Source organism: Ascaphus truei, chromosome 1 (genome assembly GCF_040206685.1).
Source record: "Ascaphus truei isolate aAscTru1 chromosome 1, aAscTru1.hap1, whole genome shotgun sequence".
Taxonomy (NCBI): Eukaryota; Metazoa; Chordata; class Amphibia; order Anura; family Ascaphidae; genus Ascaphus; species Ascaphus truei.
In genome coordinates this window covers 74,592,681-74,619,044 of record NC_134483.1, presented here as the reverse complement: position 1 = coordinate 74,619,044, position 26,364 = coordinate 74,592,681, and the positions used below count along the sequence as shown (strand labels likewise).

The 26,364-nt window shown below is 40.4% G+C and overlaps 1 protein-coding gene across 1 annotated transcript in view; it reads left to right on the top strand.

Annotated features, from left to right (window-relative positions):
- The window catches only part of PDE4D (phosphodiesterase 4D), a 1,562,913-nt gene that overhangs the window by 226,073 nt on the left and 1,310,476 nt on the right, over positions 1-26,364 (top strand). The window contains exon 2 of the mRNA XM_075589581.1: positions 11,617-11,733. Within this exon, the coding sequence (XP_075445696.1) occupies positions 11,692-11,733 (42 nt within the window). The 5' untranslated portion in view covers positions 11,617-11,691. The remainder of the gene's footprint in view (positions 1-11,616; positions 11,734-26,364) is intronic.

The following is a 26,364-nucleotide window of genomic DNA, read 5'->3' as shown; positions in this document are numbered from 1 at the left end:
TGGTAGCCATTGGCACATTTGAACTAGGGGGCTATAACTGGATACGGACTAGATCCGTGCCCCAGAGCTAAGTATCACATTTTGTGAGCTCTTATGTGCACTGTTCATTAACATTCGTACTACCACCTCATTTAGCCCAAGTTAGGTTACCTTAACCCTTTAGTGGGGACCTTTTTCATTACCAAGCCAGTTTTACAATTCAGGGCACTGCAGCTGTATTATTAATAGTGAGCTCTCACTTTATTGCATTACATTTTGTATAACCTCTTTGGCATATATTTGTGCATGACCAGTCCACCGTTACCTGTATTTATGTTACAGGCTTTTTAAACCTTGTTATTGCTGAACCAGGGGTCTGACTATTTAGTCGTTGACTGTTCATTACTGCTAATTAGCAGACAGGTAGGATCACTACCTTTCCTTCCCCCTGATTTCAGTTATAGTATTTTGTAATTTTGTCTGTTATGTGTGTTGTTTTACCACTGTCAGTTGTTTATTGATTTCAACGATTTTGACATTTATTTTAACCAATAGAATTAAAGCATTTTAATTTTAAATCTATCACCATTTCACTATCACCTACAACGAGTGCTGACCTGAGGGTGTCTTTGTTTCCTCACAATCAAGCGTTACAGTAGGCAATCCAAATAGAAACTGAAACAAAACCTAATTTTCACAAGAACAGTAATGATAGACAGCACTCACGGAATTTGATAATATATGCTAAATGCAGGGTGCACAGGAACACAAGAAGGACCCAATATCCTCCTAAACACTAAAAATTACAAACAGTACTAATTGTTCCAGCACGCTCTGACGATAGGAAAAATATACAAAAAGTGGGAAATGCCAAATCAAATAAGTATTTAATAAATGCACAAGCTACATACAAGGAGCAAAGTGACACCAACAAAATGGAATAAAGCACACTAAAAAATTTAGCAAAAAAAAGGGAAGAGGGGAATGGGGAAAAGAAAAAAGGAGAGGGGTTGGGAGGGGGGGGCAAAAAATGGGGATGAACAGGGGGCAACGTTTCGGGGACAGACCCCTTCCTCAGGCCCGTTCCCTCTTGTCCCAAAAGGAACAAGAGGTACTTCCCTTACCCCAATACCCCTGAAACAATGAACAAAATAAGCCCTAAATAACTAAGCAACAAAGATAGCCTCACAAGCAAATAATGCTAAGGTACAATGTGATGGCAGCTGAACAAGAGAGTATGAGGTGAGTGCAAAAAATAGTTCAAGATCAAACCGCACGGTATAGAACAGCAAGTGTAGTCTCTAAATCTCTCCTCTCCGGCTGCAAAGGGGTGCTAATTTTCGGTGCATATCTACAGCGGCGAGAAAAAGGTTGTGAACCCCTTAGGATTTTTACAAATTTCAAACCTAAAATGTTATTAGATCTTAATCGAAGTCCTAATAATAGATAAAGATAACCAGATCAAACAAATGATACAAAAACATGGTACTTGTTCAATATTTATCCACACACGATTCAACCTTCAGTATTCATGTGTGAAAAAGTGTTAACCATTAGATTCAGTACCTAGTGGTACCCCCTTGAGTATCAATGACTTCAACTAAGGCTGCGGTCCCTTTAACCCGAGTCGGGTACCCGGTACCCGAGTGCAAACTAATACCAAAAACAAAACACTATTGCAAAAACACATCCTTACTGACTTATAATGGCTCATAATCCTTACTTAGAAGTAAACTCAGCTAAAAGTTATGCCCATCAGTCATTGCTTATTACTTATTTTTACCATTCATTTTTCATAAACATGAATAAGGGGAGAAGGGGCCGTCAGCTGCCCTGGGTATAAATATACACACACATGCATTTCTTGCTTGTTTGTTATATGTTTGACTGGGAAGATTTGATGAAGATAAAACACAATAACCAAACAAAGAATTATTATTATTATTATTATTATTATTATTATTATTATTATTATTATCATTATTATCATAGTTTTCTTACTTTGCTTTTCTCTCCTATCACTGAGGCAAGATTTGTTCAGTAACAGTGTTTAACAGTTAATGACATTTAATTTACATCTAGACCCTTTTATAACACTTAAATATAGCACAAGAAACACTATGGGATAGCATTATGAATAGCAGGACGGGGAGAGGCTCTGTTTGGGAGATGGTACTTGTGGCTACTTAGGCAGATACCAGGAGTATACTAACTACAGATCTGGTCCACTGGTCTCCACTTTATTCCACTCTAGAGTGGTCTCTAGAGATCTGTGTGCTGTAGCAACACTCAGACTCCTGAGCCGGGCCAAAAAATGAAAAACCCGTCACTCCGGAGACAGTGTCTGACAAGTTCGCGCTGAGGGTGGTCCATGCTTCCGAACTGGATCCCCCTTCAGCATTGGGAAACAAAACTGTGCTGGAAAGAATAAGCTTTGTTACATCTGTACTGTAAGTCACAGCTGGAGACATCTTGTACCCAGAGCAGATATGGTCACATTTTCTAAAATACTGACCTGGATATTGTTCCAGCCGAGCTTGTCTCAGTTAATAAAAACTAACTAAATAGTATTATAGTTTAATTTGCGCACATTTGATGAAATAATTTTACAAAAAAACCAAACCAGCACCACATTGCTATTATTTTAATAGAAATGAAATTATTTGATACACCTGGTGCTATACTTCTGCCCTGATTTTGCACCAGAGCAAATTTGATACATAGCCCCACATTTCTAATCAAGTTTCTAATAAGGTAAACTGTGTTCTCCAAGATCAAAGTGATTTTTAGAACTCTGCACTAATTAAAAAAGGAGTTGCTGAATGAAGAATTTACAGTATATGAGTTCTAAAAAAAATTCAACTTAACATTGTAATAATAATTTTATTTTTTAAAATAGAGAATTCTTCTAGCTAGTAACATTCTTATTACAATGTACTATATTTTGTCAGCAATGTTATTCTCTTCAATGATATGCCGGCCACCAACGCATTTCATAGCCTAACACAGAGCAATGTGATGATGGAACGTCCAGCATACTGTACATGGGTTAATACATTGCACGTAGAATATGTTACTGCATTAAGCTGTCCCTTTTTACATGACGTTAGAGTTCATTGTACTGAAATATTATGCCATTAAATATCTACCATGAGAACTCCGTGCTTTGTTTCCAGCTTACTAAGTTGTTCTTGTTTGGACAAGTCAAGCAGTTTGGAAAATCAACATACAAAATAACCTGCAGCTTCAGCAAACCATTAAATATACATGAAATGACTTCCTGACACGTCAACATGAAATACAGATGGCACACTACAGCACGAAGTCAATTCTAGGAATGATTGAATTAAAATGTAAAATATATATGTTTGTAGGCATCAACATAACAATGTTTTACTTTTATATTTAAATGGAAAATGTACTTTAGAGGAGCACAACATACCGACTTTCTGGTGCACTGCAGCCGCAGTAACTGTTCAGAAATAGAAACCTCCTGACTTTATAGTAAGACATGAGAGGTAGAAATAGTGTTTTTCTATTGAGCCATTGTGTTTCCAGTAGTTATATTTTGCTTTGCACAGCATTGCTGGCCGGTGTTTCAACAAATTGGTTATTTCTTTACTTACGAATTTTAGCCTTTGTCAGTAAACACTTTATTTATTCAACCCATCAATGAAACCCAAGGTAATTAACTTCATTTTAGTCACTAGGCCTGGGAAGATATAATAATTTACATTACTATGTCTACTTTGAATCCTTTTAATGCAACACACAATGCATATATCCAGCCTCATAAAGGTTACTGGATAAAAAAAGACTAGTGTTCCCTTATTAAACGGTGCCCAATAAATACAACCAAAATGTCAAGGAAACTGACCAACCTTTGCTACTAATGTCCTTTATTTGATGACCTTTTTCTCCTGGATTTTTCACTGATAGCTAACTGCTATTGATCCTACCTTATATATACATGTTTTTGTCCCTTACTATTGACGTTAGGAAGCCAAGTAAAAGTTAAATATTGACTGTATGGGAACTACAGATGTAGTATGTAGTAGTATGTATAATTTGTAGTATGTATAATTTGTAGTTATACAGGGATTAATAGGAAGTCAACAGAGAGACCTCTGTAAAGAATTCAGAAGTAGATGGGTCTAGAAAAGCAGATTATTATTGTAGCTGTAGCATTTTGAATTGGTTGTAAGGGCGATATGTTTCAAGCAGGATGGTCCTGGCATTGAACCTGTCGCAACCAGCTGCATGAAAAGGAAACCTGCTTACATGGACAGTGGGGAGGGGCAAGCTTTAAATGCCAGGACCATCTTTCCTCAAATTATAGAGGTAATTAAGGATTTTAATCAGTTAGTGTTAGGACCTGCGATATTGTGGTCATGCCTTAGAAGTGGCTCGCAGGCTTATACGCTTTGGCCAAAGGGTTAACTAAATGACCCTTTTTCAAGAGATATATAGATATTTCACTGTGTATTTTTGTCACATTGGATGTTGGTCTGGACTTCTTTGTTTCTTGTTTTATACAATTAGCCACGCCCAGTAGCACTACTTTTGACACTTATATACACATATATATATATATTTTGTGGTAATTTGGGGGGGTTTCTCAGAGCTTGCTGGGTATCTGTGTGTTTATTTAATACATTATTATTATTACACATTATATTTACAAACATTTCATGGACAGTTGGGGACAATATATGTTATGAGCGTATTTAACAAACGATTAAAAGTTACAGACCAGATTAAAATTTGAGACAGCTGAAGTCTTGAAAGAACTTAAACTGGAGGTGGGATTGAGAGTCTCTGATAGGCTGTTCCACTTGTGAGATGCACAGTTACAGAAGGATGAGGGGTTGAACCATGGGACCGTGAACAGTCTTTTGGAGTCGGATCTCAGGTGATAAATACTGTATGTGGTGGGGGAGGCAGGTGATGGTGATGGAGCTGATAAGCTCTATTGCCATGGAGCTTGGGTGCATCGCGCGCGTGCCTATGATGCGCGATGCGATCCGGAGGCTATCCCCGCAACTTCTGGGGACGTCCGGGGTGCACAATGCGTGAGTTGAGGGTGCCGTTCTACCCGGGGAAGCCCCTAGCGTGTGCGAGGGCTGTGCAGGAATGCGCGTGAGGATGCACAACTCTAGGGTTTTGGCAGCGGGTGCCGGTCTGATAGGCGTAGGCCTGCATATGCGCAGGGTCCGTGCGGGAGCGCGCGTGAAGCCATGTGATCTTGCATGCCGAGACTTTTAATGCTTGGCAAATGTTTTTTGCGAAGTCTGATGATTTGTGCAACATTTTTGTGGAAGGAAATACACATTTCATCTGGGTTGAACTTCAGTAAACATGTTGCACCTCTTTAGTTGGTCACAAGGAAGCTTGTGTATCTAACTTAGAGACAGTAATAAATCACTTTTGAATACTTGTGGCCTAATGTGTACATCAAGTATGGTGTAAAATAATAAAATATAAACTGAACGAACAAGTGTAGCATTAGACATGTGAAGTAATGTTTTTTTTAAATCAATATGTACACAAATAATTCAACGCGTTTTGCTTGGGATAATGTGTGTAAATGAGGATCACAGGAAACGCATGTCTTGATAGGGCCTTAACCTACTGCAACCAAGAGGCACATATGCTAATTAAGTAAATAATAATAATTGTATATTCTTGTATAGCGCTGCTAGTTTTACATAGCGCTTTAAAGAGACATCTTGCATGCACAGGTCCCTGCCCTGTGGAGCTTACAATCTATGTTTTTGGTGCCTAAGGCACAGGGAGATAGAGTAACTTGCCCAAGGTCACAAGGAGCTGACACCAGGAATTGAACCAGGAGGTGGCTTCAAGCTCAGAGCTAAAGTCAGTGTCTTTACTCACTGAGCCACTCCTTCAACCCATTCTTTTTTTCACTTTTATATTCTTGTTTGACATAAACATTTACTGTATGTTTTTGTCCTGTTGTGGAAAATGACAGTGGAAAAACTCCATGTTCTCATAGTGAAGGGATGCATGAAGACGTAAGAATAGTCGGCATTCAGGTACTAACACAAAAGTACAGTTTCTCCACTTGCAAAAATTATACATTTATTTTATTCAGGATTAAAAAAAGAGAAAAGACCACCTAAATGGCAAAAATAACGTAGAGAGGTAACAGGTGCCTGCCCCCCAAAATTGTGTGCACAGAAAAATACACCAAAAAAGTAGAAGGCAGCACCCAATCTATAAGACTCACTTATTCTCTACATCCCTTGCAACCTGATATACCTTTTATAAACTCGGTATCTAATCTTCTGATTCTGCGTTAATACTATACCCGATGAAGGACGGTGAGAGACTTGAAAGCTTGTAATATATCAACTACTTGTTTGTCCAATAAAAGGTATCATAGCACCTACTCCCTTTCTCTCCTTTGTTATTACATGTTTTAGGATATATTCTTGCTAGGAAAGAAACTCAGCAAAGTTTCAGTATTTTAATGTTCAAAAAAACATGCAGGTGGTACAACGTTGTATTCCATGTGGATATACCTGGGACGCAAACAGGAAATAAGTAATATATAACAATGAGAATAAGCCTGTTAGGAAAGTATAACCACATATTGAAGACATTTGAATGTATAACGTGATGAAAGTGGCTCATAATAAGGGATCAAAACAATATTTTACAATATATACATATATAATGAACAACAAGTCAGTCAATATTATATACAATTATATATACAGTATACATAGTAATCGCTAACTAACTATACATTTCAAATATTGAAACATATCTAACAAATTAACATAACTCTCACAGCATACAGTTTATAAGAATAACAAGATCATTCTGATCTGCAATTAATCCTCCTCTGTGCGTTCTCCCTACCAATTAGAATGTAAATTCCTCAGAGCAGGGACTCCTCTTCCGAAATGTTACTTTTGTGTCTGATGCACTTATTCCCACGATCTGTTATTTGTATTATTTGTTATTTAGATGATTGTCACATGTATTACTGCTGTGAAGCGCTATGTACACTAATGGCGCTATATAAATAAAGTACAAAAAATGTTACACTGCTGCACACCTCAAGTATATCAGATTAAGCAAAATACTTGCAGTTTAGTACCGGTGCTCCTGAGTCAGGGAAAACCTGTCTAACGAAATCCTGAGCAAAGATATGAATGGAAGATCCAAGGTACTACGGATTTTTAAGGAATTTATTATGTCAAACTAGCACTGTGCTACAGTATATAAATAAAGACATACATACATGACAGGGAAAATAATATAATTAACATTTATGTATAGAACCACTATGTAAATACATGTAGAACACATTTTGATGGATAAAAAAGATTGGCACAGACACTGTAAAGTTTGTGCTCTGTCCCTGTTACCATTACACCAGAATGTATCCCCCCATGCGCATGAGCGGGAACATCTCATTTCTAAGCACTAAGACCTACGAGGCTCTATATGTAAAACGGACACTTTCATGTAGACTTTTTCAATATTTTATGCAGATCATTCTCCACCCCAGACTTGAATTTAATATACAAATCTACTCATTCATAAGCAGCATGATATGAATATGTCATTATGTAACTCCTTCCGCAGTCCTCTTATTGTTTCATTTACTGTAACAACTCATTCAAACTGCTCACTAATGTAAATGCCTTAATACAATGATGATAAGACATACATTATAATGCATTTCTTTCCCTTTGAAACTCTCTACACAATGCCTTTCATTTCCATTAACTACAGTCACATCAATACATATGAGCTCCAAAATGATTTATTTGAAATAGCTTTAAAAATAACACAAAATTTAGAAATACAAATCCTACTCATTTTGTGGCATTTTAGGTTGAATTTGCAACAAACTGAATACTAGACAAACTGAAAAAAGTCTGTGTGCTCCAGTTGCATAAAAGGATTGGGAGCATATTGATACTGAGGCAAACAGTTTTGATTTCAGCGAAGAGTTTGCCTAATTTATCACAATGGAATGAAATGAAAGATCTAAAGGGTCAGGAAGAACTGTGTTCCATGAACAGTCATAGACGTTATGCTAACCAATATATTTTTTTAACGACGAGATTATTTCTTTTTCCACTGGGAATACATTTCCAGAAAATGTATCTATTCAGTTCCCACAGAATTACCAACATTTATTTTCACTTTAGTATTACATTTTATGCAATCGCGTATGTCAGTGGTTTCCATCATGAATGTTTGCGATGTGAATTTGTGATATCATTGGAACTGATATGAAGTAATGTCATGGTTTTCAGAAGCTTCTGAAATATCACAAAATCTGTCTTGCATGTTTTTCAGCAAATAACAATACAATGCACTGCAGACTTTACTGACACTTACCTGTTATGCACAACGGCACTTTAGTGCACAAATAGGGCTGCATTATTAATAACTCTTGATCCTGAAACAGCAAATTACTTTTAGATTAAATCCTGAACCTCCTACCACTCATTTGTTAAACAGCAAATCCTACTTCTGAAATCAGCAACTTGGTCTCTTTATCTTCTTCCTTCCAGTGAAAGGATATTGAAAATCGTAGGTGCATATGGTGGATCCCGTTTAAAAAAAAATAATATCATCCCTATATTTCAGTAAGACACAGTAAAAGAATAGAACCAAGTAGACATGAAATACAGTCTGTAGGAAGAGCTGGCCTCATTTTCTAGATTTCGCTGACACGCTAGCAAGCAATCTTGGAGGAAAAGCCACTTTTAAAGTTAACCCATAGGGGGAAAGCATGGCATTGCTCCAAACCAAATCTCCTGCTGTCAGCTTTTTCGCTATGCAGTGCAGGTGGTTTTTTGGCTGTGATCACTCCATCTAGAAAGACTGATCAATAAAGTGGAAGATGAATTATGGAAGTACGAGAGCCAAATGAGATAAGAGAAATGAGTGAGCGAAAATAATTCTTAAATGTCGGGAAAGATGACTAACTGATATTGCAACAGAATAGGAAGCATTCAAGACCACCAAGTCCTTTATTCAGGCAAGTTTTCAGGACCACCAAGTCCTTTATTCAGGCAAGTTTTCAGGACCACTAAAGTCACTTGATGCCAACTTTTAGACCCTATAAAGATCTGTGTTTAGGCAAGTGTTACTATTTGCCTAAAAAGGGCCATAAGAAGTTCTCAACGCTTGCTATTCCCTTGTACAATAATATCAAGCCAGCTATTAAAAGCCATCATTCTATTTAACCTACATTTGTTTTTATTTGTTGTGAGATATATCGTTTTTCTTCTATGGGTGAACACAGTACAACCTTACACTAGCTGAATTTCCACCATGCAAGAATTTGCCCATGATAGTGGAAGTTGTGGGTTCTAATCCTGTTGGGTCTGACACTGGTAACCCCTTCATTACAAGGGTCTTTAAACTGATTGGGGTTAAGGATATACTTTGCATATACATTAGCATATCTGCCAGGGTACCTCAGGTATGCTCATTTTTGAGCACAGGCATCTCTCCCTAATTTATTTGGAGGGAGGTTTGAGGGGATATATATACAACTGGAGAAACCTATTAAATGAAGTTAGGAACACCACTTCCTCCACCACACAGAAACCCTATTTCAGGCTCTGGAACAAAATCGCAATTTCAGGTCATTTTGCTTGTAATGCAACTACAAACTTGTGCGGTATGTGACTTTTTAAAAAAAAAAAATGGTATGGGAAATACGATTTGCTTTAGTGAATACCATTTTTAAACGAATTTCACATCGTGCAGTAGGAAGATGCCAACACAATGTTGCCATTTTATTGCTGAAGTTTAGTGAATAGACCCCTACGTAAGTTGTCGCCAACACTTGAAATATTTATTGGCAAGAATTTATTCAAAATAGGAATATTTGTCATTAATCTGCATTTTTAAGCCCCCGTGACTTTTTTTTACATTTGCAAAAATAAGCATGGCTCATATTGATTTGATTGGTGCTACTGCATATCACAGAATAAGAGCCATAGTAGTGACGTACAGTACTGTATTAGATGTACATGAATGTGCCACATCAGAAACAGGACTACATCAGGTTCATAGTTTGTTTAAGGTGTAATGTGTGGTTGAAACCTATTACAGCTTCACATTGCAAAACCAGTATGACCATTCTCACACTGATAACACCTAAAAGGTCGAAACAGCTGTCTGTGGCTAGGTTTACTGCCTATGCTCTTTAACCCAGGTTGTGCTGAAAAGCTGTGTTGTATTGCTGTCATTAGCTTACAGGGGTCCATGTTAAAATGGACATGAAGCCAAAGGTGTGTCATTTGCATGTCATTTCCCAGAATCCCTAGCTGAAGTTAAAGCACTGTATGCTAAGAGATAATGGGGAAAGATTGGGTTGCAGACCTGTCTGAGACGTGAATGTGCCCCAAGTGATATTTTTATTTAGTGTACGATAGAGGGTTTTTGTCACTTTTTTTACCCACCATAATTTATATAATTTAAGGTGCATGGTAATTCCTTATTTTACTTAGTACTTGTTAAAGTTACACAGCTCTTTATGAAAAGAATGTGTATCTGTTTTGTCTAATCTTTTTGTGGTCCAGCATCTCTTCTTTTACTTTACTTTATAAACAATATTGAGTTAATCAATGTTCTTTTAATTAGTCCCTGGGGCTGTAGGGCTTAAATAAATCATCTCTCAAAGGGGAAACACAGACTTTGAATCTTCTGGTTTGTAATTCAGCAAAGGCAATGCTTTTTCCAATGTTTTCATTCATTTTAAGCTACAAAAACAAGGCTTCCCTAATATCTATGATGTTGTTTTATTGGACTCTCCTATGTATAGTGTGTTTGAAGACAGAGGGAAAATCTCTAATATCCCTTTATCTTTGCAAACAGTCTCACTTAAAGATGTACCTTTGCTTAGCAATATATATTGAAGTTGCAAGATTACAGACACAGTTAGAAGTTTGTGTTCTTAGATTGATTATTTCTGCAAAACGCAAAACAAGAGGATATTTTCAGGACTGTATGTGATTGGGATACACAAAAGAGAGCTTCCAATCTAAGTGGTATATTGGGAGATTCACAGAGACCGCAGGTGAGGCAATAAGTACAGTGGATGATAGTGCTTGGCCAAAATGGTTGGTAGGAGTGACTGTGGGTGTGGGACAATAGCCATGAGTTCAGGCAATTGGTATGTTTCTTTTGCGTGGCAAGATTTAAGGTTGGTCAGTATTAAATTAATTTAGGTGATTGCGTATAATGTAATTTGTGATATACAACAGAGCAGAAAGAGCTAATTTATAAAATGAACTGACCCATTTATTGCATTTATAGGCAAATGACAAGTTTTTGTTGGAACTTTTGACAATAAGCATTCTGTATGCTTCGATGTGTTTACTTTTGAGTTGAAGTCTGCAACCAAAAGCAAACGGTATATAAATAGCATTAAAAGAAAACAACCTGTATTATATATTTAATTTAGCACTGGTTTATTTCAGAAACAACATAAAAGTGATTATTAAGCCGTGTTTAGCGTAATCGATAATGATGGGCATACTGTTTTTAATTAAATATAATCAATCACATTTTGTATTTGTGATCTCATTATTTTATCTTTAAAAAATAATCATTTAACCTTTAGCTTTATTTCAGTTTTTCAGGTGGCTGGTCGGTGAATGTCTACTGTCTACTTCTGAAATACTTATAACGTTTGAAAATATTATCAACATGAAAAAGAACACCAATTCCTTATATGCAAGGAGTAGAAGTGTAAGTAGGAGCTCTGAGCCGCGTTTCCTTTCCACTTTCTTTGTTTATTTATTATATTTAACAGTATCATTACTGAACACCCTAAAATCCATCAATCTTGTTTTACATGGATATTAAGAAACTTTGCAATCATGCTGCACACAATATTATTAAGGAGGTTGGTTAATTGTGACAATGGGAGGTATTTTGACCATGGGAGGTTTGTTACAGGACTGTTGCTGTTTAGTTGATAATAAGAATTTTTAAGCATCAATACATCAAGTTGATTGTGCTTCTATGTTGACCTGTCAATGCCATAGTTACATACTGTAGTAGATGAGTGTAACAGATGGGTGCAGAGGTATGAAAATAGAGAATGTTTTAGGGTGAAATTAATATACGGCTTTATTGCCTTTTCCTTTAAACAATGTAAACATAACTTAAAAGAAAAACCTACTCCACTTTGGAGAATAACTAGACAGTACTGTATATGCCCTATCTAGCTGTGGCTGGCTGGTTAAGCCAGTTCCCAGCCCAAAAAACATATATCATCTTTCTCAGGGAGCAAATGTATAAGAAAGTCTTATCCGGTTCTCCAGCTGCAGGCTTTTGCAGTCAAACCGCACCCAGTAATAATAGTCAGGTTCTTCCTCTGTCAGCATCGTTGTATGCTCAGGAAAAACTCTTGTCAGTCCTCCTTCTCCTTATGTCAGCCCAAATGTGAGCTAAAGAATATCCTGTGTCTCACATGAGGCTTTTAACAGAGCTCTCATTAGTCCAGATGGAAACCAGTTCATTGAGTGGCTGCAATTAACGATGTCTCTGCTGCATTCTCAAAGCTCTGAGGCTGCTTTATTTAAACAGGGATAAGTCCCTGTTACAATAAGGTTGAAAAAAAAGAATCTACGTCCATCAAGTTCAACCTATGCTAAATTTAGATGACAGATACTTTATCCTATATCCCTACTTAAAGTATATTGATCCACAAGAAGGCAAATAAAAAAAACCCAGTGAAATATCATCCAATAATATCTCATAAAGGGAAACATTAATTCCTTCCTGACTCCAAGAATTGGCAATCAGAATACTCCCTGGATCAACATCCTTCCCATGTTTACTTAATTGTGTAACACCCTTATCCCCCCCCTAAGGGAGATCTGTAGTTACATGCTGTAACTGTGGTGCTGTGTAGCTCACCTGCAGTCTCTCAGTAGGTCTGAGTCCCCGCAGATGGTAGAGGGAGTACGTAACAGGACAGGCTTTTGATTCGTTTGTGCAGCGCCTCCCTCCAGCAGAGCTCTGCCAGGGGCAGTGGTATTCTCCACAGGATCCCTTCCATAAACTAACACTCCAGGAAATGAAACAGTTCAACAATTTATTGGCAGGCCAGTCCTGATCCTTCCATCTCATGCAAGAGAAGTACTATCACACTGCATAGAATAATTCCCTCGCAGCTTGCATGGTGATCACTCCTTGACTATGCCCCCAGGAGCTTGAGTCCCCTGGGCTATTCTCAACCACTCTACCCCCTGATGGGGTAGGGTAGAAATATTACCCAGTCCCTAAGGAGCAGGCTAAACTGGAACTCACTAAATTTGATAGGGAGCCATCTTTTAAACCAGAGGAGGGTCCCACTCTTGGGCTCCGGTAAAATGGGCAGCACTCCTCCAGTGAACACCTTTACCTCCCTCCCCTCCCTCCTCCCCTCTCCCCCTCCCCGGCACATGCTCCCATGGTTTCCAGGCTGTACCTGGAAACCGATACAAATTAACACCTTGCTAGGGGAGCTCACATGCTGGCCTGTGTGAGAGTGATTTAACCCTAACACTGCCTGCTCCTTACCAGTACTTACAGTGCTAGGGCCAGGAAACACATAGCCAGGAGCACTAGGCTATGTATGGTATATCCCTGTATACCTTTCCTTTCTAAAAAGATGTCCAACCTGTGTTTGAACATATCTATTGTATCTACCATGGCAATGAATTCCACATTTTAGCTGCCCTTAATGTAAAAAACCCTTTCCTTTGTTGCTGGTGAAATCTCTTTTCCTCCAACCTAAAGGGATGACCCCATGTCCTTTGTACTGCCCTTGGGATGAATAGTTATTTTGAAAGCTCTTTGTACTGTCCCCGAATATATTTCTATATACAGTAGTTATCATATCCCCTCTTAGACGCCTCTTTTCTAATGTAACAAAATATAATTTAGCTAACCTCTCCTCATAAATCAGATTATCCATCCCCTTTTTTTAATGTGGTAGCTCTTCTCTGCACTTTCTCTAGTTCCATAATGTATTTTCTAAGGAGTGGTGCCCCAAATTGTACACCCTTTTCAAGGTGTGGTCTTACTAACGCTTTATAAAGGGTTTACTTCCCTTCGATCCATTGCCCGTTTAATGCAAGATAAGATCTTGTTTGCCTTTGCAGCTACTGCATGACTTTGGGCACTATTGCTAAGCCTGCTGTCTACAAGCACTCCTAAATCCTACTCCATCAATCAAGGATTCCCCTAATTTATCCCTATTTAATTTGTGAGTCTCCTGTTTATTCTTGAGAAAAACTAGCTAAAACACCCTAAACTAAACAGCGCTTGACCTATATATTACAAATGTGCTCTAAAAGTGATGAACATACATACAGTGCTGCTGCACAAAATAGTGAATCCAATTGGTGATGACAATGTGGAATGGAGCTGCCAAGGTTTCCCACAATTCAAGTTATCTCACAACTTGCGTATATGGCAATTGGTAAAGGAAAAGAAGGATACCAGGCGCTCAAAAAGACACTTCATAGAGTTCAAGCAAATATTAATGTGTCAACACTTGAGGCATTAAAAAATAAAAACTACATTGTAACATTTCAATCAAGTTCTTAGATTGTCCAAATCCTTGATGGGGGATGATGACAATTCTCTTGACCGGCCTGCTTCTCAATGTCCCCCCTATGAATGGGTTAAACAAAGCACAACATTGCGCAGTATACCTGGACTGGTAAGGTCTGAACAAAAAATGACACAATGTGCCTACTAAAAAGATATATCTTGTTAGATGTGATTGAGAGAATCTGTGCTTTAACCTCTTCTTCTCCACTGCTCTCACGAATCGCACGTGAAGTTCCTCAATCTCCTTCACCCTTGATGTTCTCGGATGTCCGGATGACGATTGGCCCAAAAGAGGAGAGAGAACAGCAAAGATAGTGTAGATAGTAGAACAATTTATTAAAATATGGCTACAACAGCCAAAAGCACACTCACATGTGAATGTAGTATAAAAACAATACTAGGATGCCGTCTGCTACTTGTATTGGAGTCCCTTTAGTGCCGCAACCCACACAGGGCATTCGTACCACCTCTCTGCAGCAGGCTCCGGTGTGCAGGCTCCCGTGCAGGCTCCTGCCACTGCCCGTGGTGTGTTCCGGCGCTGGTCCTGCTGATGTCACACCTTGTGCGTCACCCTCCCTCCAGTTGCCTGTTTATTCTTGTTTCCCAAATACAGAACCTTACATTTATCTGTATTAACAATCATCTGCCATGTACCTGCCCAAGTTTCCAGTCTATCCAAGTCCTTCTGAGAGAACTTACATCCTGCTTCGATTCTACTACCTTACACAATTTAGTGTCATCAGCAAAGATGGAGACTTTACTCTCTATGCCAACTCCAAGGTCATTAATAATCAAGTTAAAAAGCAGGGGTCCCAGTACCGATCCCTGGGGCACTCCACTCACAACTTTAGCCCAACCTCTAAAAGTTCTATTTATGACAACCATCTGTTGTCTGTCCTTCACCAGTTTTCAATCCAAGTGCAAATATTTTTACCCAGACTAATTTCCTTTAGTTTGGAATCTAAGTAGATCAAATCAACTGCATTACCCTGGTCTAAATTCCTACTTACCTCCTCAGATAAACTAATAAGGTTAGTTTGGCACCACCTATTATTCATAAATTCATGCTGATTATTACTAATCATTTTGTTATTCATTAGGTATTCCTGAATATTATCCCATACTAGACCTTCAAGTAGCTTCCCCACTATTTTTAAATATAGGCACCAAGTCTGCTTACGCCAATCTTGTGGTAAGAAGACGATTGAAATTGAGTCTTTGAACATTAAATATAACTGTTTAGCTATTACTGATCTTAGGAGCATGCCATTGAGTCCAGGTGGTTCATTTACTTGAAATTTTCAAGCCGTCTATGCACTTCTTCCTCAGTTAACTAATTGTTCATTAATATTGAGGTTGTGTCTTCCTTCTGTAGCAATGTTTTTGCAATTGACTTCTCCCTGGCAAATACAGAGGCAAGGAATCTATTTAATACTTCTCTTATCTCCAATAATTTGCCTGACCATCTCACAGTGAAAGGGTCCAGTATTCTCTTTTCTAATCTTTTTATTATTATTTTGCTACAACAGATTTTGTGTTTTAAGTGCATAATTTTAATAGTAAACAGGGACCAAAAGTCTCTGCATGTTACATACAGTATTTGATATTTCTGTGGTGGTTATGGCGGCAGGTTAAGATAGGTATTGTGATAGAGTGAGTGTAGATATTATTTATTTGAGGGACCATGCATGGAGAAAAGTGAATCAGCTAGATTCAGTAGCTGTGTGCATTAACCCTTGTCACATATGTAAGTCTCGTGCTCACAGTTGTACCGTATTTGAAAGTTTCTTATATTGATTATCATTGCTATAAACTAACACCAGGTGCATGCTGCCAATTAGCCTCTTATGCTCTGGTCATGTGTAGTAGTCATGGTCTGCTCACACTGTATCATGTCCATGTTCACCATTCTGCACCCTCCCGTTTTCATATAAATAGCACCTCCTATTACTGTACTTCTTATAGTTTTTATTAGTACAATATTTCACATTGAAGCCTTTTTATTTTGATTATTATTTCTGCCTTGTTAGAGCTGTTATTATACTTATTTTATTAGAAGCTGACTGCTTGTTTATACAAAGTGACTGTCAGAATGCACACTAACATTATGTTTAGTTCTTAGTATGTTTTGCCACTTTATAGCATCTCTGATTCACATTAATATTTCACTTATTAAGCTGATTGTAGTCTTGCCTTTGTTGTGGATCTTTAGGTAATTGAGATTGATTCACTTAACTGTTTCCCTTTCGGTGCACTCCGCAGTTGGCTGCTGATTGCTTTTTACGGGCATTACCTTTTCCCAGTTGGGCGTTCACTGTAATGGTATATAAACACAGGTTAGAAACGTGTATTTTTTGTCTTGAGAAAGGTTGAACCAAAACGTTGACCACAAAATAATTTGTATAAAAATATATATTTATTAGATATTTACTTATAAGATATGTGGAAACGTTTTGCCCTAGGGTAATTGCTAGTGAGAGCAAGCTACACCATAACTTGCAACCCTGGACTCTAAAGACTCTAAGATGCTCTAAGACGCTGATGCTGACGCTGGCGGTTCACTTCCTATGGTTCCTGCTCTATTCAACCCGTCCCGGTACCCATTGTACATGTGGTTTGTTTCCGGAGAACACCAAAAGAGGTTGTGCACTCCCTGAGTTCCTGCTGGACGGTGGCTCAGAGGTGCCAGGAGTACACACGAGGGAGAGGCGTGCGAGCAGAGCAGCGGAGTCCAGCATTTGGTGCATGAGCATTACTCATAATATGATCTTTATGCTATTTTGTTTGTGAGTTTTAAATTGTTGGACTTATTATTGGGAATATTAAATGGTATTTTTTTACATATTGCACTAGGATCGGGCGGGTTCTTTTTTCCGTTTTTCATCGATCTACTGGAGGTCGTTGGTTCCATATAGAAGGCTGCCAGTATCCTGAATAGAGGGCTACCATCTATCTGAGTTCATCACACAAGGATTATCCACTTATGGTCTATTGGACTCTTAATTGACATTTACACTGTTTTTTCCCATTAAGTGCTAATCATTTTTTATTAATTTTTAAATATTATTTGTATTTTTAGTCACTAGCAATATATTGGTAATTTATATTTAGGATTTTATTTATATTTGTTGATCATTTATTTTACAGTTGCTATATCATTTTTTGTATATTCATTTATTGGTGGCCCATACATAGGGGCTTATATTATCACATCTACATATCATATAATTGCAGTTTTAGACACCAAAGGTTTATATATATAAAATAGAGAGACAGTTGGCACTCCAAATACAAAATAATAGTTGTGGTGCATGTCCCATAGAGATAAAATAGAAAACGGTAGTCAACTCAACAAGAGTAAACAAAGGACAGCACTCAGTGGTAGATGAAAAAACCTATACACTGGCGACACACTTTATTTGAGCTCGGCTAGTCTCACGAATTCGGGTATTGAGGTTTGTGACTGTTTTCTGCCCGAGTGCATTGAGGTATTTTCCAGGCAGGGATTGAAGCATTTTATTCCCGCTGGCTGCAATACTGCAGAGTATATATATATATACTGCATTACAATTCATGAATTTATGCCATCTGGTAGACACGCGAAGCATTGCAGCCTATTAAATCCTAATCATTATCATTTAACAGATCAGCCGCCCGTCAGCCAGGCATGAACCCAGGCTGGGAAGGCAAACGCAACGGGGCTTGTCAGAGGTGAGGAGCGGCGCATTCCAGGTATCTGCCAGGTACATACTGGGTATTTGCTCGAATAAAGTGTGTCGGTGCAGTATTTAAAGTAAACAGCAACACAAACAAGACTAACGTTTCGGTCCTCACAGGGACCTTCCTCAGGGCTGTGCTGTAGACTACTGGCCGTGGAAACCTTATATACCCCCTAAAACCCACACCTAAGTGACCATCAGCTACTCTGATTGGTTATGCAAAAATGACCCATGATCAACCCCTCATGATCTGCTGTTGCACTAAAGCTGTCATAGCCTTAGCAGGAAAAGCAGCAAAGAACTGAAAAAGTAAACAGAGCTATATCAGTTCACATGTAGGGAATTTGCATCCCTGGTAGCCATGGTGACTAGTTCCTGGTAGCCGCGACGCCGTCCTGCAAGACAGGGGAATTCATAGCGTTCCCCAATGCGCATGTGCAGTCTCCTCGGAGTCAGTATAAGCACCACAACACATCTGGTAATGAGAAAGTTATCATAGGATCCTTTATCTTTAGCATAAATTCTGCAGCAAGCAGTCATTGACGCAGCATATCAGGAACAGTCCAAGAATGGCAAGGCTGATGCTCTTGTGTATGGAGTCACAGGGGAGATCTGCAAGGGTATCCTAAAAATAAAAATAAACAGTGGGGAACAACCGTGAATGAAGGGTGTAGGGAATAAAAACAAAATTACACAGTTTAGCAGAATACATTGGGGCAATTGAGACAAACTGACTAGTAAAGGAGTAGGCAATATACAATGTATGGCAATAATAGTCAAATACTCATAATGAGTGATAAATTACCATAAATCTACGGTAAGTAGGATAGCAGAAATGGACAGAACGTCAGGAAACAAGGAGGAGAAGGGGGGGAAAAGGGATGGAAAGAAGAAGGAGAAGATGGGGGAGAAAGAGGAGGGGCGAAAGGGGAGAAGGAGGGGAAGAGGAGAAAAAGGAAGGAATAGAAGAGAGGTACAGACATGCATAATGTTAAGGACTCTAGGGATAATGTGAACCATATCTTAGATATTCAAAAAGGGGATAAATCAAAGAAAACAGCCCAGTTTGAAGTCCTCATTCAAGCCCCTTGGGGCCATGGTGTCTAACTCAAAAATAAGCCTTGATTCCAACTGAAGCAGCAGTCTCCCCCTATCTCCACCCCGTGCTGATACATGGGCTTGTAGTATAGGCATGCAGCGCATCGTGGCGAGACCATACTTGAATTTTTTTTAAGTGTCTCGCAACTGGTTGGAGTTTATGGTCATCAATGTTGCTGGATTCCAACAGGGCCTTCCTGATAGTGGATCTGTGCAAGCAAATCCTTTCCTTAAGCATGCGAGTCGTCTTCCCCACATAGTACAGGCCGCATGGGCAACGAATAAAGTAAACCACATAGCAGCTTTTACAGTTAAGGAAGTCTTTGATTTTGGTGGCTTTCCCACTATGTGGGTGTGCATAACTTTTGCCAAGAATCATGTGCTGACAATTTGTACAACCATGGCACTTGTACGCCCCAGGGATCCAGTTGGTGGTACTGGTATATTTGGTCACTGGATCAGATTGTAGGAGGGAGTCACCAATGTTGCCTCCACGCCTGTAGCACAAATGTGGTGGTTTAGTAAAATGTACCCCGATCTTCTTGTCATTAGCAAGTACATGCCAATGTCTCTGTATGCTAGATTTAATCAGTCCAGAGGCAGTACTGAAGGTAATGGCTGCATGGAACCTATTTAAATCTGATGTTTTTGCAGTACGTGTGAGTAATTGATCACGAGGGATTAATTTAGCCTTTTCAAGTGCAATTGTAATCTGCCTTGCATCATACCCACGATCAGGGAACCGCTGTGTCATATTTACTGGCACCAAATCACATTCTGTCTCATCACTGGTCACTCTTCTTACCCTCAAGAACTGGGAGTATGGCATCCCTCTTTTCAATGGTGAGGGATGATGGCTGTTGGCCAAAAGTAGGGTGTTTTTATCTATAGTCTTCTGATGAATCCTCATCAGCAACCGATCAGCATCACGGAAAACAACAGTGTAAAAAAAACTACCTCTTTTGCTGAGTATGTCATAGTGAACCTGATGTTGGAGGGAATCTGATTAAAATGGTCCATGAACGACACGAGTTATATATCTCATGTAGTTGGTGATATGATGTGCATATGTTGCATCATTGAGGACATGTGTCTGTCCGTACTGATCCATGTACAGATTAGCATACGATGGGGCCATATTTGACCCCATTGCAGTGCCCATGAGTTGGAGATAGAAGTGTGATTCAAATTTTAAAAAGTTCTTATGCAGCACGATCTCAATCAGGAGTAAGAGGAACTCCGTAGGGGGACCAGAGTAATTTGTACTTTTCTTCCGATGGTCCTTTATGGCCTCCATCCCCTCTGAATGGGCAATGTTAGTGTACAAGCTCGAAATATCCATGGTTACGAGCAAGACATCCTGTAAATCAAGACTAACTACCATAAGTCGATTAATAAAATCTGTAGTGTCCTTGATGTAACTCCCCATTTTGGCTACGAGTGGTTGAAGGTAGAAATCAACATATTGCGAGATAGGGTGACACAACGAGCCCCTGGCCGAGATGATCGGTCTGCCAGGAGGCGCGGTAAGTGATTTGTGCACCTTTGGTAGTATATAGAGGACCGGGGTAATTGGAAACTCATGTTGTAGAAATTTCCCCGTATTCTCTGTAATCCAGCGATTGTCGATTCCTAACTGGATGATATTGTCAATCTCCCTCTTATAGCCACGGGTAGGGTCTCCCTTCAGCAGTTTGTAGTGTTGAACTACATTGAGCTGCCTCATGACCTCAGTCTGGTATTGCCCATAGTCCATAACCACTATACCTCCCCCTTTGTCGGCCGCTCTTATGATGATATTTTTATTGTCACGCAGTGACTTCAATGCTTGATGCTCATCGGGCGTAAGGTTGGAGAAACTCCGTTTATAGTTCTTAATGCGCCCTTTCGTATCTGCCTCAACCAAGTTGATAAAGGTGGAGATATTGGGATTCTGTACCTGTGGGTCAAGTATACTGACCTGTCAAAATGGATGTGCAGTATTGGTGCAGTCACCAGGTGTCCTGATGTCCTCATGGCCCTTGCAGAAGAAATCCCTCAACCGCAACCGGCGATTGAGTCGATAAAGATCTACGTCCCAACGAAAGGGGTCGATGGTATGTGTAGGGACAAAGGACAACCCTTTGTTTAAGATACTGCATTCAGACGGTGAGAGGGTGTATCCGGAGATATTAAAGATCACCTCCTTTGTGGTCGACCCCTCTGTACTCCCCTGCCTTTGTTCTCCCTTGATGGATACCTTGGGGCCCCCACCACCTCTCCAAATGGTTCGCCACTGGTGTGGGCCGGTAGTGGCTTCTGTTGATGTATCATGCCTGGACGTAAAAAATGAACAGCTGGAGTAGTTTATTGACCGTCCGAATGATCCGTGTCGCTCGTGTTGTCCCACGTCTGTACTTGGTAAAATTCCTCCTTGGTCCCTGTCTGCCAATTGTAGGTTCTCCTATGCCCAAAAGCCATTTGTAAATTTTGCGTTCCTTATAGTCCACGTTGACTTGTTTGAGTTTTTCTCTCTTATATTTAATAAGGCTCTCTCTATACAGGACAACTGCTACCTGGATTTTATCCGTCCAGTTGGTATCGGTGTCTACCGTAAGTGTCTCCACGTGCTTGGTCTCAATGTCAGATATTTCCTTCCTGATTTTGATTAATTCTTTTGTAGCCTGGTCTATCACAAGAATAATTAGATCAAACGAGCATTTATTTAAAATGCTAATCCAGCGCATACAGAAATCAGGGTCACTCCTGTTTTGCCCATGGTTAAATAAAGGCTTTTTTTAGCGCAGTCCAGCATCATCATCTCTACCAGCTTGAGCACGCCGATCCGGACACAGGAACACTTGGAGTAAGTGACTCAATTATTATATACAACTTATTACACTAGCCACCCCAGGCGAGAAGCTATATATGCGGGAGTTACAGGTTTGAGGGGTCCGGGTTTGATTGAGAGATCACCTGGGTCAGCCCTCCATTTCCCGCGAAGCTACTCCCATACTAGGGGTTAAGTCAGGAGACGGAGCTAGCATATTGGTTAATCTTTAACCTCTTGTTGTCCGGAATCGTTTTGCTATTACTATATGGACTTTATTTTATTGGAGTATATACTCTGCAGCACATGTGAGTTGAAGGGGTTTCCTCCCAACATTTTTCCTTAATTCTTTTGTAGCCTGGTCTATCACAAGAATAATTAGATCAAACTAGCATTTATTTAAAATGGTAATCCAGCGCTTACAGAAATCAGGGTCACTCCTCCCAATCGTGGGCTGATTTTTGACGTGGAACCCCTGGGTATCAGTTTCTCACGATGGTAGTGAGAAAGGGTAGCACCATGCATGAAAAAAATCAACCTTTTTCTTTTTGAGTTTTAACAAGTCATTGTGAATGTCAGTAGCCTTTTCCGGACCAAAAATGTCCTGACAATGTCCTGACAAGTACAGACGTGGGACAACAGCAGCCAGTCCATACAACACGAGCGACACGGATCATTCGGACAGTCAATAAACTACTCCAGCTGTTCCTTTTTTAGGTCCAGGCATGATACATCAACAGAAGCCACCACTACCAGCCCACGCTTGTGGCGACCCATTCGGAGAGGTGGTGGGGGGCCCAAGGTATCCATCAAGGGAGAACAAAGGCAGGGGAGTACAGAGGGGTCGACCACAAAGGAGGTGATCTTTAATATCTCCGGATACACCCTCTCACCGTCTGAATGCAGTATCTTAAACAAAGGGTTGTCCTTTGTCCCTACACATACCATCGACCCCTTTCATTGGGAGGTAGATCTTTATCGACTCAATCGCCGTTGCGGTTGAGAGATTTCTTCTCCAAGGGCCATGAGGACATCAGGACACCTGGTGACTGCACCAATACTGCACATCCATTTCGACAGGTCAGTACATTTGACCCACAGGTACAGAATCCCAATATCTCCACCTTTATCAACTTGGTTGAGGCAGATACAAAAGGGCACATTAAGAACTATAAACGGAGTTTCTCCAACCTTACGCCCGATGAGCATCAAGCATTGAAGTCACTGCGTGACAATAAAAATATCATCATAAGAGCGGCCGACAAAGGGGGAGGTATAGTGGTTATGGACTATGGGCAATACCAGACTGAGGTCATGAGGCAGCTCAATGTAGTTCAACACTACAAACTGCTGAAGGGTGACCCTACCCGTGGCTATAAGAGGGAGATTGACAATATCATCCAGTTAGGAATTGACAATCGCTGGATTACAGAGGATACAGGGAAATTTCTACAACAGGAGTTTCCAATTACCCCGGTCCTCTATATACTAAAAAAGGTGCACAAATCACTTACCGCGCCTCCTGGCAGACCGATCATCTCGGCCAGGGGCTCGTTGTGTCACCCTATCTCGCAATATGTTGATTTCTACCTTCAACCACTCGTAGCCAAAATGGGGAGTTACAGAGGTGGCACATTTTATTTGAGTGCGGCTAGCTCCGCAAGCCTGGGGATGCCCCGGCATGCTAGCCACACTCCCTCGGCGTGCCGCGCGTCATCGACGCGCGGTCACGCGTCATCGGGTGCCTGCGCCCCCTGCACGCGTGTCCAGGGCTCCCCGAGGGAGCCCTGGTGTCCCACGATGTGGGGGACGGCGGCAGGGGGTTCCGGGGGACCCGGCGGACCCGGCGGACCAGGCAGCGGGAGGGAGAAAGCCCCGATCAGAGGGCGCTCCTCCGTGTCTTCGGCGCGCGCCCGGCACCCTCTGGCACGCGCCAGGTTACTGCTGCGGCCGAGAACGGGCAAATGCTTGAATAAACTCAGCCGCAGCAGTACATCAAGGACACTACAGATTTTATTAATCGACTTATGGTAGTTAGTCTTGATTTACAGGATGTCTTGCTCGTAACCATGGATATTTCGAGCTTGTACACTAACATTGCCCATTCAGAGGGGATGGAGGCCATAGAGGACCATCGGAAGAAAAGTACAAATTACTCTGGTCCCCCTACGGAGTTCCTCTTACTCCTGATTGAGATCGTGCTGCATAAGAACTTTTTAAAATTTGAATCACACTTCTATCTCTAACTCATGGGCACTGCAATGGGGTCAAATATGGCGCCATCATATGCTAATTTGTACATGGGTCAGTACGAGCAGACACATGTCCTCAATGACGCACCATATGCACATCATATAACCAACTACATGAGATATATAACTCGTGTCGTTACTGGACCATTTTAATCAGATTCCCTCCAACATCAGGTTCACTATGACATACTCAGCAAAAGAGGTAGTTTTTTTTACACTGTTGTTTTCCGTGATGCTGATCGGTTGCTGATGAGGATTCATCAGAAGACTATAGATAAAAACACCCTACTTTTGGCCAACAGCCATCATCCCTCACCATTGAAAAGAGGGATGCCATACTCCCAGTTCTTGAGGGTAAGAAGAGTGACCAGTGATGAGACAGAATGTGATTTGGTGCTGTTAAATATGACACAGCGGTTCCTGGATCATGGGTATGATGCAAGGGAGATTACAATTGCACTTGAAAAGGCTAAATTAATCCCTCATGATCAATTTCTCACACGTACTGCAAAAACATCAGATTTAAATAGGTTCCATTTAGCCATTACCTTCAGTACTGCCTCTGGACTGATTAAATCTAGCATACAGAGACATTGGCATGTACTTGCTAATGACAAGAAGATCGGGGTACATTTTACTAAACCACCACATTTGTGCTACAGGCGTGGACGCAACATTGGTGACTCCCTCCTATAATCGGATCCAGTGACCAAATATACCAGTACCACCAACTGGACCCCTGTGGCGTACAAGTGCCATGGTTGCACAAATTGTCAGCACATGATTCTTGGCAAAAGTTATGCACACCCACAGAGTGGGAAAGCCACCAAAATCAAAGACTTCCTTAACTGTGAAAGCCGCTATGTGGTTTACTTTATTCGTTGCCCATGCGGCCTGTACTATGTGGGGAAGACCACTCGCATGCTTGAGGAAATGATTTTGCTTGCACAGATCCACTATCAGGAAGGCCCTGTTGGAATCCAGCAACATTGATGACCATAAGCTCCAACCAGTTGCGAGACATTTAAAAAAATTCAAGCATTGTCTCGCCACGATGCGCTGCATGCCCATACTACAAGCCCATGTATCAGCACGGGGTGGAGATAGGGGAGACTGCTGCTTCAGTTGGAATCAAGGCTTATCTTTGAGTTAGACACCATGGCCCCAAGGGGCTTGAATGAGAACTTCAAACTTGGTTGTTTTCTTTGATTTATCCCCTTTTTGAATATCTAAGATATGGTTCACATTATCCCTAGAGTCCTTAACATTATGCATGTCTGTACCTCCCTTCCTTCCTTTTTCTCCCCTTCCCCTCCCTCTCCCCTTCCCCCCCCCTCTTTCTCCTCCCTCTTCTCCTTCTTTCCATCCCTTTTCCCCCCCTTCTCCTCTTTGTTTCCTGACGTTCTGTCCATTTCTGCTATCCTACTTACCGTAGATTTATGATGCATTTATCACTCATTATGAGTATTTGACTTTTATTGCCATACATTTTATATTGCCTACTCCTTTACTAGTCAGTTTGTCTCAATTGCCCCAATGTATTCTGCTACACTGTGTAATTTTGTTTTTATTCCCTACACCCTTCATTCACGGTTGTTCCCCACTGTTTATTTTTATTTTTAGGATACCCTTGTAGAACTCCCCCGTGACTCCATACACAAGAGCACAAGCCTTGCCATTCTTGGACTGTTCCTGATATGCTGCATCAATGACTGCTTGCTGCAGAATTTATGCTAAAGATAAAGGATCCTATGATAACTATCTCATTACCAGATGTGTTGTGGTGCTCATACTGACTCCGAGGAGACTGCACATGCGCATTGGGGAACGCTATGAATTCCCCTGTCTTGCAGGACGGCGTCGCGGCTACCAGGAACTAGTCACCATGGCTACC